Source organism: Pseudomyrmex gracilis, unplaced genomic scaffold (assembly GCF_002006095.1).
Source record: "Pseudomyrmex gracilis isolate BER0280 unplaced genomic scaffold, ASM200609v1 scaffold_82, whole genome shotgun sequence".
In the NCBI taxonomy this organism is placed as follows: Eukaryota; Metazoa; Arthropoda; class Insecta; order Hymenoptera; family Formicidae; genus Pseudomyrmex; species Pseudomyrmex gracilis.
The window spans coordinates 624,772-638,996 of NW_018020666.1; the positions used below are offsets into that span (position 1 = coordinate 624,772).

The window sequence follows — 14,225 nt, forward strand, 5'->3', positions numbered from 1 at the left end:
AGTGCTTCAAACTAGCAGAGCGTTAATGTCTCACAAACAACTTACTTGCACTTTTTTTTCTCTGCTCCAAGGGAACGAGAAAAGTATTCCAAGAACATGTAGATAAACGGAAAATGAAGTTTAACGTTTATAATGATAGACGTGATACTTGTGAATATTACACAAACGGCCACTCTCGGAAGAAATTTTGTTATTACACCGGCGTTTCGATAGATCTCGCCGATTCGACTTCTCTCGTAGCTTCGCGCGTTTTCAGGTATGAATGAAAGTTATTAAAATAATAAGAACAACAAAAACAACAAGCGAACAACCAGCACGATTATATCGTCATTTTGCGTTGTCGCGCGATATAAGATTTTTTTCTTTTTCTCTAATAAGAATTTGTTTTTTTAATAATGAGTCGTTTATTAACGTGACGCCTCACGACGCGATTCCCCCTTTTTCCTTTTTTTTTTCCTCTCAATATTGTATACATTTGAGAATATCGATAATTGCGGTTTCTCAATATAATATAATATACCTTCATAAAATACGGTCAAATTACTGCCGTGAGCAGCAGCAATTCCGAGGCACTACAAACAGGCCACAGAGAATATGGCCGCACAATTATCATCTTCAAATCTCTGTGTGTCTAAAATGACAAAAAGACTAACTGTAGAACACTTAAATACGTACGTAATTGTTAATTATACTAACGCTTCCTTGTTGTCTAAGTTTAGAGTCATTACGTAGTATACACTAATTAGAGAGATCACACGTCTTAATATAGAAATTTCCGAAGATTATTCTCTAATACGTTGAAATCATCTTTTTTTCCTCCCTTTTTCTCTCTCTATCTCTTCTCGCCGTTTTTCTTTTGCTTTGCCTTGCCTTTTTATTTAAGTATTGCCACAAAGTGTTTTCCGTTTTTCTTGTTTGTTTTTATCGTTTAAAGGTGACGATGATAATTCTCCGAGATATATGTAAGCGGATCACGTACGAATGCGATCCTTCAAAGTCTTTCCTTTTACTTTGAGCTATGCTATCGTCTACGCTAGTTTAAACGCTAACTTCTCGGTGTATCAGCCTTCTTCCACGTTCCCCCCTTTCCTTATTTTCCTTTTCGTACTCTCGCTTATCTAATCTGTTTTTTTCTTATCAGCACCAATCTGATTTTTAAAACCGATTCAAAATATCGTCATATAGTGTTATAATATAATTAATATATATATATAACTTGTCGTATATATAAATATACATTCAAATATTACTTACTATAGTATACAAGAGTTGCACCGATCCCCCTTCCTTTTCTTCGCGCTATCGCAATACATCATTGTCGTTCTTTACATCGTTCCTATATCGAAAGCTATGGCTCAACACAGTGGGAGGATACGTTTCGTCTTTATAAATTCTAATCTATAATCTCTCGCGTATCTCTATATTCGTCCTCTTTCCGCTCGTTTTATCTTCACTTTCTCTTTTTTCTCTCTTCCTACACCTTTCTTTTACCCTCCCGATTAGTCGTATTAATTTTTTTTTTGTCTCATTCGTACACATTATTCGCACGCGCATAATTTCACCTTTCTCCGTTCTCATTTTCTTTTTTGTTCTTCTTCTTCGTGAACGTATAAGAACGAGAACAGATTTATATATTTACATAAATTTTTTTCTTCTCGTGGTCGTGAAGAGCGCTTTCTTGAAGAAACGCGTCATTCTCTCATTCTCTCATTCTCTCTTTTTCTTTCTCTCTCTCAATCCTCTTTCTCTCTCCCGCGAAATTTTTAAAACATAGGCAAGTTAAATATTGTATCACAATCGTTTTAGTCTGGTCAAAATCGAACATCTTCGACCCGTTTGGCGATACATGGCGTCATTTTGAATATGAGTGGCGGCGCCTCAGTGGCACGTACACCATCCCGCGAGAGAAAAATCGGGCGGATTCGAAAAAGCAAATGCGCGAAAAATTCTCGTCACATTTTTTTTCGAATTCGCCTTGCGTTACGCGGATCGAGTCCCAGACTATTTTGTGTGCCATTTGCTTGTCCACAAAGAAAAGAAAAGATAGATCATAATCGATCAATTAAACAAAAAAATAGAATATGCATAGAGAAATAGACAAGACTCTTTGTTGGTTACTTTACCTTGGTCTGGCTAGTGAGAAACTCGACGGTAGACGGCGGTAACTTTTCCGAGCTTTTTCGTTTCCCTCTTCTCTTCCGCACAGAGTTAACGACTGGGAAACGAATCGCGCAATAGGTGAATATATTTACGTGTATTTAATATTACAGATCATTAATTCTGTAAACTTTTGGAAATTAATAAAATCCGATGCACTGCACTATATCACGAAGAAATATTGCATTACGTACACCATGGCGAAGATAATGTGTGTGTGTGCGTTGCAAACCTCAGGTAGATATAAATCACTGAGTGACATCTACGTTTAGTTGCAATGTAACGACAGTAATAATCCAAATTAGGACAATGAATATATTACTGAGTAAAAAGATATTTATTCATGCATCTTCATGTCCTGAAAGTGGCACTATGAAGAGAATAAAAAAAAAAAAAAGAGAAAAGATAAAAATTCTTTATCTTTTAGATAAATATTTTAAAAACGATCACTTATAGAAACGAAGCAATATCGCAGACGATGAACATCTGCGATGTTTCTTAGACGTTTCACAAGAAGACCGCCGTTCTCACCGTCGAGCTCGGGACTAACTGGCGACGCGTTCCGAGGCTCTGATTAAATGGAACAAGAAGAGCGAGCGAGTTATAAAAATTGGTTGAAAATTAAAAAGAAAAAACTAGTAAATGCATAATGATAAATGTCACGGGTAGTGTTGTTGAATCGGCTGCTGCTGCTGCTGCCCGCATCGAGACGCAGCGGCGGCGGCTGCGGCAGCGGCAGCGGCGATGGCGTTCGACGTTGCGTCGGCGCTCTCCAACGCGGCGGCGGGACCGAAACAGCGCTGAAACCTTAGCGCGGGAATTCCTGCTTGCTAATAGGCGGCAGGATGGACGGTTAGTCACTGCGGCGGCAGGCCGGTCGGCGGCTTGAATTCGCCGCTCACGGACACGCCGTTCGCCTGAGCGCCGGGAAATTGAGCGGTGGAGACCGGCGGCTGATGGTTGAACGCGGGCGCATAGCACTGCGGGAAGTACAGTTCTGGCTTAACAACTGTGGGAGTGAGGCCCCGCGGAACTGGCACTGGACCCAGACCCGCGGGTGTGCCGGGCGGCTTCGTGTCGCTGCTCGAATTTCGGCGCACTTTCGCTGCGTGCGGGTTCATATGGTTGTCGATGTGCTTTTTCACCTCGGGCTCGGTCGCGAAACGCCGTCTGCAGTTAGGCATCGGGCAACAGAACGGCCGATCGCCCTGGTGAGTACGCGTGTGCTGGTCCAGGATCGCCTTCTGACGGAAGTCTTTGCCGCACTGCTGGCACTTGTACGGTTTTTCGCCGGTGTGGATACGCAGATGCTGATTGAGGATCGTGCGCTGGCGGAAGTTGCGACCGCAATACACACAACCGTACGGCTTCTCGTTTGTGTGGATGCGCAAGTGCTGCGTAAGGTGGGACTGTTGTCGGAACCTCTTGCCGCACTCCGGACACGGGTACGGTCGCGATTCGATGTGTATGCAACCATGTTGCAATAACGTAGACTTCTGCTTGAACTCCTTCTGGCAAATCGGGCAGCGCACGTACAACGGCATACCGGCCGAGCGGCCGTGCTGTATCACGTCGGGCAGACAGCTCTTCGTGCCACTCTGCTGCTTGATGTACTGCAGAGCGCCGAAACTGCCCGAACTACCTCCACCGAAGACCGCGTGATTACCGCCTTTCGGGTCTTTGAAGTAAGCGGGGTATTGGATGGAATTGGCGTCCGGTGCCGGACTGAACGCGCCCGATTGCGTGTCCGTGTCGCCGAACGTCGATGCCACCTCCTCCTTACCCTCCTCGGGTGGAAAGGGAACATCTTGCGGCCACAGGGTGGGCGTCATTCCGTTCTTGAAGATAAGGTGCGGGCTCACGTCTGTAACGAGAGAACGATCTACGTTCATCAGTTGTATTCCACCGCGGATGAATAAAAGGAACGTTAGTAGCCCGGATTACGGTTCAACAACGGAAGCAAGATGTAGCTACTTGTCAATTGTATCGCGAGTCAAACGTTCCTGGGAACGTTTGTCCGAATTCAGTAAACACCTTTCGGCAGTAAAACGTCCAAAAGACATTCCATTTTGTCAAATAGTTGCACGTCTTCTGGCTGATCAAGAAACTATCATGATCCAAATTTATCACGAGGTTTTCATTTTGTTAGTGATAGTAGGTATAAAAGAAGAAACGCCATAGTCATCACTTTGTAATAGATTTACTTTAATAGAAGAAAAACACGCGAGAAATTAAAGTTACTAGAAAACAGTCGAGTTAGATGGGTAATAATTTGTATCATATAGATAGGGAATCTAAGGGTAGGAATCAACAGTCTTATCTATTTCACAACTCATCAGCGCACTCGCATTCAGCTGAACCTTGTTATTTAGTTGGTCTAAGTGACAAGTCCGATAGTAGCGATGCTTGTATCTGATGAATCCTCACTATTCTCTTTTCCAACAACGCGGTTTAATAGGTTGGTGAGGGATGTGTGTGAACCAGTGGTGAATTTATTTCGATTACTTAAAGATTATTCAGATACGTTTTAAAACTCGACATCTTATCGATGTATTCGGTTTCTGGTGCAAATCCGCCACTGATATAGGATAGGTGGAGATGAATCGAGATGAGTTGTTAGTGATGCGGGTTATTGTACCACCGGTGGTAACTTTGACGACGATGAGTAGTAATGATATTGATGGTAACGGTGACGACGGTGGTTGCGATAGTAACAAGTGAGAACCAGAGGTTGGATTAATCAGTGTGTGATTGTAATGGACACCGTTTGGGGAAGTCTGGGAGGCAGAGAGAAATGCTCGCCTTGGTGTGTGCGGACGTGCTGATTCAGGATCGCCTTCTGACGGAAGTGTTTTCCGCACTCCGGACATTGGTATGGCTTCTCACCCGAGTGGATGCGCAGATGCTGGTTGAGGATGGCACGCTGCCGGAACGTACGCTCGCAGTACACGCAAGCGTACGGCTTCTCGTTAGCGTGTATGCGTAGATGTTGCGTGAGATGAGATTGTTGCCGGAACCGCTTGCCACACTCCGGACATCCGTACGGCCGACTATCCGTGTGGATCCGCTCGTGCTGCAGCAGAGTCGATTTCTGCTTAAAATCTTTGCCGCAAGTTAAACACTTGAACAGACGTAGATCGCTGTTGCCGCTCTTCGACGACTTGCCGCTCTGTTGCACAATGTCAGGCAGCCCAGTCGCCATGTTCGGCGCCCCCGGGCTAGCGTACTGATGCGCATCCAGACTAGGTCCACCGTCACCCTGGCCGAGAGACGTCAGCATCACTCCGGGTTGCTTGAGATAGTGCAACGCGGAAAAGCCGCCTGGGGTGAGCATGTGGGGCGGAACAGATGGTGAAGGATGCGGCCGAGCCTCCTTGAAATAATGTTGCGGATACTGTTGCAGTTCTCCGGTGCCGGGGAAACAGTCGTTACGATCTACTTCCGCGTGTGAGGTCAGTTGTTGCTGCGGTGAGTGATCTTGCTGTTGCGTCTGTTGTTGCTGCTGTTGCTGAGGTTGCTGCTGTTGAACTTGTTGCTGCTGCTGCTGCTGTTGTACCTGCTGTTGCGTTTGTTGTTGCTGCTGCTGTTGTTGTTGTTGCTGTTGTTGTTGCTGCTGTTGAGATGTAGCCTGACTTGATTGTATGTCGTCATCTGGTGGTGTCAAGGACTGAGGCTCGGGAGGCGCCGACGGATAAGGCGAGGGCACGGGCGAGGCTAACGAGGGCGGGGGACCGCTTTCTCCACCCTCGACTGGAGGACCACAGGCCTGCTGTGGACTTCCCGACGAGGAGGAACCCTGTTGTTGCGGCTGTTGTTGTTGCTGTTGCGGATATAATCCGCCATCCTGGAGAGATCCCGGTCCCGGACCCCACTGACCTTGGGGTCTCTCCATGTTATCTTTGTACAGTACGTAGGGCGCGCCAGTATCTATAAACAGACAATGCAGAACAAGATTCACGATCAGGATATTGTTTACATCCAAATAGTATTTTATTACTTATTAGAGTATTACTAGTTTTTGGTTTTGTTTAAATTCTAAGTTGTAAAACCATACAACAATTAAGATTAAAATTGAAGATTGAAATTTGCGAAGTACGTTAAAAATGCTTGAAGCTAAAATAATAACAAGAAATACTTATTCTGTGTATTGTTTTCAAGAATCTTAAACATATATTCTATTATATTATTTCGTGTGAAAGTCAATCATTTGCTTCGCGTAAATATCTCTAAGTTAAAATCAAGAAAAACATATGAATAAACAGGCTGCACTTGTATCAACAAAGATCGGAAATCTTGTTAGAAATTGTACAAATGTACACTGATAAAAAAGAGTGAGCAAAATGAATACGTATAATTACCGAGGTAAAATATATAAAAACGAGAGAATTATAAATAGAACAATTGCATAACGTCAGACAAAAATATATCGCGAACGGAACACTCTTATTAGAGTTGTCTTATTAATCAGAAACTATATCGAACTGATCACTATCAAGAACAAATTTAATAAAATAAGCTATATGCGTTACTTTGTCATAAAAACATAAGATTTTTCTTTCGTCGCGTGATATTCCATATTTGACCAAGTCACTCGTTGCTAATATCATTGATTCTTCGAAAAAAACACGAGCACAAGACTGCACTTCGGCGAGAGAGTCTTCACGATTTGTTTTGGCGGCGAGAAACACATAAAGCAAAACCGAGAGAGAAACTGTAGCACATTGACGGCGGAAAGAAGAAAAGAGAAGAGAGAAGAGAGAGAGAGAGAGAGAGAGAGAGAGAGAGAGANAGAGAGAAGAGAGAGAGAGAGAGAGAGAGAGAGAGAGAGAGAGAAAGAGAGAGAGAGAGAAAGAGAGAGAGAGAGAGGAAGCAAGAGGAGAAATGGCTGGTGGCTGCACATGCGTACTTTTTTCGTTTTAATGCTAGCATTTTTAAAGATTTTTCCTACTCTCCTCTAGCTCTCTCTCTCTTTTTTTTCTCTCTCTCTCTCTCTCTCTTTCTCTTTTTCTCTCTCTTTCTCTCTGCAGCGGCTCGCAGATTCGAGTTGTCTGAGGTAGACCCCTGTTGATTCTCACCTGTCTGCGACAGAAATCATGTGCACGGTTTTAGCTGCGACCGATCAAAAAACCTACCTCACGAGAATTCAAAACCGGTATAAATTTCGATGAGATCAATTTTCTGTGCAGTAAAAAAAAGGAATAAACGTCGGAATGTGTCATTTGTTGCGAAGTTACAAATGTAAACACTTTTTTTCTGATTTTTACGACATGAATCTCAAATCTCGAATGAGTTTTCAAGGCCGCATTATATGTCTGCTACGCACAAAATAAATATATACACAATTGAACACTAGATCAAGAATAATGAGTATTGGTCGTATTTTTGGCAAATCTCAGAGACTCGATTTTTATTCGATTTTTCATCGCCTCTCTTACATGTTGATAACAATTAAAATTAATGATCGTTACCACGACAATGTAAAAACAAATAAAGCGACAGAGAATCAAATTACAAGATTAACGTTAATAATGAGACTAAAAACATGCTCTAACAGTTTTAATCATTATAATATTTCCTTCAGCCACAATATATTATTCAAGAAGTAATTGTTTCATGAGTATCAATAGAGAGATATATACAGACTAGAACCGATTAGACTTTTGTAATAACTTATATACAACAAAAGAACATTAACAAAGAAAACTGAGACTGTCCACGATTTATTATAGCAAAATCGCGAAATAAGTAGAACGTCTTTAGCTGAAAGTACACACTTAATTGAAAGCAGCTCGTAGGCTCAAAGTGAAGAGCATACTTTGCACAAAGAAGCACGTGCTTAAAGTGCAACTCGTTTGAGTTATCTCGCGCAAAACCTCGTATTTTTTCCGTTTCTTCAATTTTTTGAAGTCTCAGTCTGGATTTCTTCATTTTCAGACACGCAAAATATATCTCTTCATGATTTTTTTTTAACAAACTATATTGCGATCTCGCATTGCGATTGTTTAATTATAATCATTTGTACGAGCAAACATTACTATTTATCGAATGTCGGAGAAAATATCCCCCCTATGCGGCCTATATTTCCTATCGAACTGTTCAAAGGACCTCCCTTGTATGAAGAGGAGGAAGGGTGAGGGCGAGGGTGGCAAAAAAACGAAACGAGGATGCAACAAAAACATAACTTTTCGCGATGGCGCTACGAAGAGTGCTCTAGAAACGAGTGGGTCCTTTTCTAGTGTTCTATTGGCGTTATTCAGCTCGTCAGATCGAATGTTTATTTTCAGAAAAATAGACAGAAACGAAACACCTGACCGCTCGCGCTGTTAGCTCGAGAGTGTAGTGCACGCATTGACGAAGTCGAAACGTCGGAATAGATTTTTTTTCTTTCGCTATTGTTACCGCGATATTTTTGACGGATGCTCGAATGCGTTCTCGAGTACACGAGCGCTCCGTGTGCGCGCGCGCGAGAGGGTGTGTATTATTTTTTTTACTTTATAAAACAATTCACACCGTATTTACATCCCGACGACTATCGCGTGGATTTGCATACGCAAATAGTACGCGCATAACGCGCGTGAAAAACCGGCGCGCCCTGTCATTATCGAGAAATCTGATTACTATTCAATCAGAAACATTTTGTGTATTTATTCTAGTTCATATCGTTATATGCTCTCTCTTTTCTCTCTCTCTCTCTCTCTCTCTCTCTCACACACACACACACACACACACACACACACACAACGCGTGCGCGCATTGCCGTGATAGCAATTGCTTAACAGAAAGTTAAAACAGATGATCACGCGAATTCGCTGCAATTTGTGTATATTTATTTATTTATTTACGTACACACAATTTCGGAAATCCCAGTAATACGATAAGACCAGCAAAAATAAAGGGCCAAACTTTTACAGAAAAAAATTTTAACAACACTGATACGAATTTGAAAAAAAAAAAAAAAATTATTTTATTCTCTAACCGTGTTAGAGAGCGAAATTGTATTGTAGAAGTACCGTGTTATACGAGGAATACCTATGCAATTAATAAAGTCAATTGTTAAAAGTAAGTTAATCAAAAGTTTGTATATAATTTAAAAGAAATTTTGTGTGCGTAAGATATTCTAGCAAATATACATTATTAGTTTTCCATATGCGCAACAAAAACGAGTTCCAATTATATTTTGTAGATATATTTACTAAATATTTATTATACACACTCTCTCTCTCTCTTTCTCTTCCTCTTTTTTATCATCAAAAGATAAACGATAAACTCGCCGAAACGTTTATTTTCCCAAATACACGCGTAACGTGTCTGTAAACCCTTTTTTCCAAATGACTCATCTCATTCGCAATTAGCATCACGGAGTTTCCGATGTTACAATATAATCTCATTTGTCACAATATACTCTTTCTCCTGCGATCATATATTATTACCTCATATATTACGCATCGCAATTGAAAATTTGTGTTGAAAAACTTCACGTAATTAAATACCTTCAGCTCGAATCTTTGAATCTAACATTAAATTTTTCGGGATCTTTAGTGCTTTAAGTGAGATAGGTATTCAAACAGTTTGAGCAGTTAAACTGTTTAAAGAACTGTTCCGAGTTTGCGTCGATCTCCAGTCTCTACAATATCCATTGTACAAGCCGTTTATTGCTCATTTAATGGAAGTTGAAGTTACTTAAAGTTTTAAAACAAAACTATACATACACACCTTTATAATTTTGCCATTTTTTTGTGGCAACAGATGTGACTCAAAACTTTGTTGTTATTATTAATTATTATTAACGTTCATAGCTTCGTGTATCTGTATAATTTTGCTCTTCTTAGATTTAAATAGCATTACGTGTTTAGTATAAATCCATCAATCAGTTAGTCATGCATTTTGATAAACGGATATGCCGTACAAAGTATGTTTAAAGTTGTAGGTGTGAAATAATAATAAAATTATTGATTCGTGCAAAAAGTGCTGAGACATAATATAGTGATTGTTTTTGATTATAAATGTGATTCTCCGTAACGTAACGTCGGGATGTATCGCATAATTTTGCGATATTTAACCGATTATTGAAACAATATGACAATTAGCATCGGCGTGATTGTAATTTATCGCAATTTGTATCTTCTTTAATAATGATGTGATTTAAACATGAGCTCATTTCAAGTTCATCGTCATTATCGATCTAATGTTTATCTCATAACGAAATATGTCGCGTCGTTTCAGTGTGGCTGCTTAAACTTTTTGACGATTTTTGTGTTTTGAATTAAAAGATTGTGTGTGTGTGCTAAAACAAATTAAGATAGAAAATGTGTTTTTACAATTATAGTTGTATCTGTTTCTTTTAATATTCCCCCTAAGAATTGAAATTTTAATAAAGATGAGATAATATAAATAACAGAGAGAGAGAGAGAGAGAGAGAGAGAGAGAGAGAGAGAGAGAGAGAGAGATAAAGAAAGAATAAAAATCACGCATACAGTTAGGCTTTTATATAGTTCGTAAAAACCATTATAATAAAAAATAACTAAAACACATTATTACAATAAAGTAGCAATAATTTGTAATAAAATTTAGGGAAAAATAAGGAAAAAAACACTAGAGGGAGCAAATTTCTGAAAAAAAAAAAATCGATCTTCTGTATTCGTCACACTTGTTTCTGTCATCAGCTGTCCCCAGTTGTCATTTGCTCTCTCGGCTGGAACCCCTATCGTTGTTGCGGGACGTTGTGTTCGCTCATGATTGTCGGTGTTGTGTTTCTCGGTCACAAAGGACACGATCGCGAGAGACCTCGGCCAACGACGTTCACCTTGACCAGGCAATAGCGTGTCTAGATCGGTATAGATCAAGACTGTGCATCTCTCTCTCTCTCCTTCTCTCTTTCTCTTTTTCTCTCTCTTTATACAAGTATGGTTAGTCGAATAAAATTAATGTAAGTAGATTAACTCCTTGAATATTTAAAATTATCATATTTGGATTATTTCCCTCGAGATAAATTGCCAACAATATAAATTTAGCAAAAGAGAAGTCACAAAAAAGACATTTAACGCGTAGGTGGCTCGAAAAGTGTGTTATCGTTCACACATTTCGTCATCTTGCTCGCCGCGATAATTCGTAGACTGATTAGATGACCCAACAGACAGATATTACGCGATTCAGTCTTGCGTATCTTCACTTATTGCTCTTCTTCTTTCGATGCCGTTTTTGTTCTTATTCAAAACGAGTACTTTATGAACTGTAATAATTTATTATACATACTTTGAACATCATTAACATACAAAATTGAGTGTGAAACTGTAATGTTATTAACTACATCTGAAGCATTGATGAAAATTCAAAAGTGATTTGTTACACATGTTACACAGTAGTTGAAATGAGTTTGAAACTCAATTTTGAAAGCAACAATCGTTATAATAACAAATTTAATTATACCTATATGTTGTGAATATAAAATTTATAATAATATGATTAAGTGCAATAATCAAACTGTGTTTATTGTCACAATTGGTAAGTAAAGAAGATGGTTGTTCTATAAATAGTTAATTGTTTATTTTCGATTTACTTCGTCCGTATATTAAATTACCGTTTTTACATGTGCAAATTTAAATATGAATTAATTAATTTATATATATGAAAATGTAAACATTTTATTTATGTAGTATAAATATTACACATGTAGATTTATTCTCTACAGCGAAGTCAATTGAATTGAGACATGGTGTAAAGTGCCGCGAGTACTCGACATAATATTCGAGGTCACTTTTCCTGAAAATCGCAGTAGCGGTAGTAGTAGTCGGTAAAACTCTCTTCTCACAAATTCCATAACAATGTATTATTTGAAAATCCACTTTTACAGTTTGAGCTTTTTCACAAGGTTTTTGTGTATATTATTAAACTCGATTATATAAACCGGTCTACGTGCTTACTGTTTTTTCTTAATTTAATTTGATTTTTTTGTTCTGATTTTCGTTGTTTAATTTTATTCATACCGATCGCATTATATTACTTATCGTTTTCAGTTTTATTGTATTCCGTTTAATATCTTTGCTTTATCATTTTGCGTCTCTCTTGCGCCGCGATATTCTTGAGAAGGGTCTGCAAAATACACACTTCTCTTTCTCTGTGTTCTTTTTCCACGTTCTTACAATTAGTCGTATAAGCCACAGTAACACGCGACTTTTCCCTCTTTATTTGTAACCGTACAAGAAGTTTTATATATCAACACGCGGTGACCGATGGACAATGCATTCTCTAAGTCTCTCCCTTCTGACTCATCCTACACATTTTGCTCCCCCTTCTTTCTCTCTCTCTCTCTCTCTCTCTCTCTCTGTATCTCTCTCTCTCTCTCTCTCTCTCACGCACACACACACACACACACACATTCGCTCACTCTCTATTTCTCTTTTTCTCTCGGTTTCTCAACGTTAAACACTGTCTCATCCGATCGAGTTCGTCGAGTCTGACCGACCGCAAACACACGCGAGTTTCGTGCGGGACACGTGTCAGCGGCTGGTTAATCGCGCAGTCGGGAAGAGTACTTTTCTGCGAGCAGTATAGTCACCGGTGACGCGTTATAATTTATTCGTGTAACTGTCTAGCACGCATACGTGCACGCATGTAAGGTAAGAGAAAACAAAAGAAAAAATAAGAGAAAAGGAGAAAAAAATAGTGAATGAAAATCCGCAACAAAAAATTAAGACAAAAGTGTAAGTAAGCTTGATTCTCTCTATAAAATGCAAATATACGTACGAAGTCTGTTTATTTGATTACCACGAGTCTGTTGTCATATGCATAATATAAAATGTATGCGTGTGTGGTATATTATACAATCCTTACATGTATATCGTTACTATTTTTTGTCACAATGAATCGTACCGAAGTTTTGCACGTAATATCGGAGAGCAAATTAAAATCATCGAAATTATCATCGACGTTTTTATTCGATTTTTCCGAGCGAGATATTGGGATATTCGCGCGCACAAATATAGCACGCGAAGGCGGGAACGACGGCGGGAAAATTTGAAATCGCACGGCGCGATGCGCACGATGGTTCGATAAAAGATGATGAGAGATAGAGATGAGACTACCAGCGTTTTGTCGCGAGCTCCGAGAACGAAGTTCGCCAAAAAAAAAAGAAAGAGTGTGACAAGCGACAGAAACCGAGAGGGGGAATCGGAGCCTATGGGGTGATTGTACGAACGGACACGCGCGCGCGTTATCGCGCACTCCGCGCTGATAAATCCCCGTTGCTTACGGAACGCGCGTAACTCATGTGCGCGTTTCTTTTTTCGGTAAACGCGCGTATATATCGCACGCACTTAAGTGTGCGCGTGTGTATATACATGTGTGTGGGTGTGCACTCTCTCAGGTACTCACCGGAGTTGTAATACTCCTTAAAGTAGCGCGTCGCCGCGCGCTGGACGATCGAGTAATATAAGTTCACGTACGACGTTGACTGGTTCTGCGCCGAGAGCGCCATTTACACTGTATTATCTCCGCGCGCGGGTCACCGTGTATGCATATAAATATGTGATATTGTACGTGTATGTGTTTTCACGCGCGCGTACGCGACGGATCACGGCGCGCGTGTAGTGCGATATAGTAAAGCGCGGCACAGCAACGTGCGAGCGCGCGGCGCCCGTCTCGTCGGCTTGTTCCTCCTCTTCCTACGTCTACCGCGCGGCGACGATGCGTCCACCTCCTTCTTTTTCTCTTCTTCTCTCTGCTGTTGCTACTGTTTCTCCACCTTTTTCTCCTCCTTCTCCACCTCCTCCTCCTCGGTATTCCACTACTTTCCTCGTCGTCGTCGTTGTTGCCGTCGCCGTCGTCCTTGTCGTCGTCGTCGCCGTCGTCGTCGCCGTTGCTGTCGCCGTCGCCGTCGTCGTCGTTGTCGTTGTCGTCGTCACCGTCACTGTCACCGTTGTTGTCACCGTCCTCGTCGTCGTCGTCGTCGTCGTTGTCGTCAATCTTCTCTAAATCCACGACCGTGAAACTTTTGTTATCGTTTGCGCGCCGTCCCTCGTGCGTTCCTGTACGGCCTTCAGGAAGAAGTGAGACAGTCTCGCATGCCGAAA

At 40.8% G+C, this 14,225-nt stretch overlaps 1 protein-coding gene across 1 annotated transcript; it reads right to left on the minus strand.

The window, feature by feature from the left end:
• Nucleotides 1-2,965: 2,965 nt before the first annotated feature.
• LOC109855156 (zinc finger protein 16-like) lies at nucleotides 2,966-13,921 on the minus strand. Its single transcript, XM_020429045.1, has 3 exons — nucleotides 13,528-13,921; nucleotides 4,960-6,084; nucleotides 2,966-4,021 (listed from the first exon to the last, which is right to left on the minus strand). The coding sequence occupies exons 1-3, from the start codon at nucleotides 13,628-13,630 to the stop codon at nucleotides 3,015-3,017; spliced, it is 2,235 nt and encodes a 744-aa protein (XP_020284634.1). The 5' UTR covers nucleotides 13,631-13,921; the 3' UTR covers nucleotides 2,966-3,014.
• Between the last annotated feature and the right edge of the window lie 304 nt (nucleotides 13,922-14,225).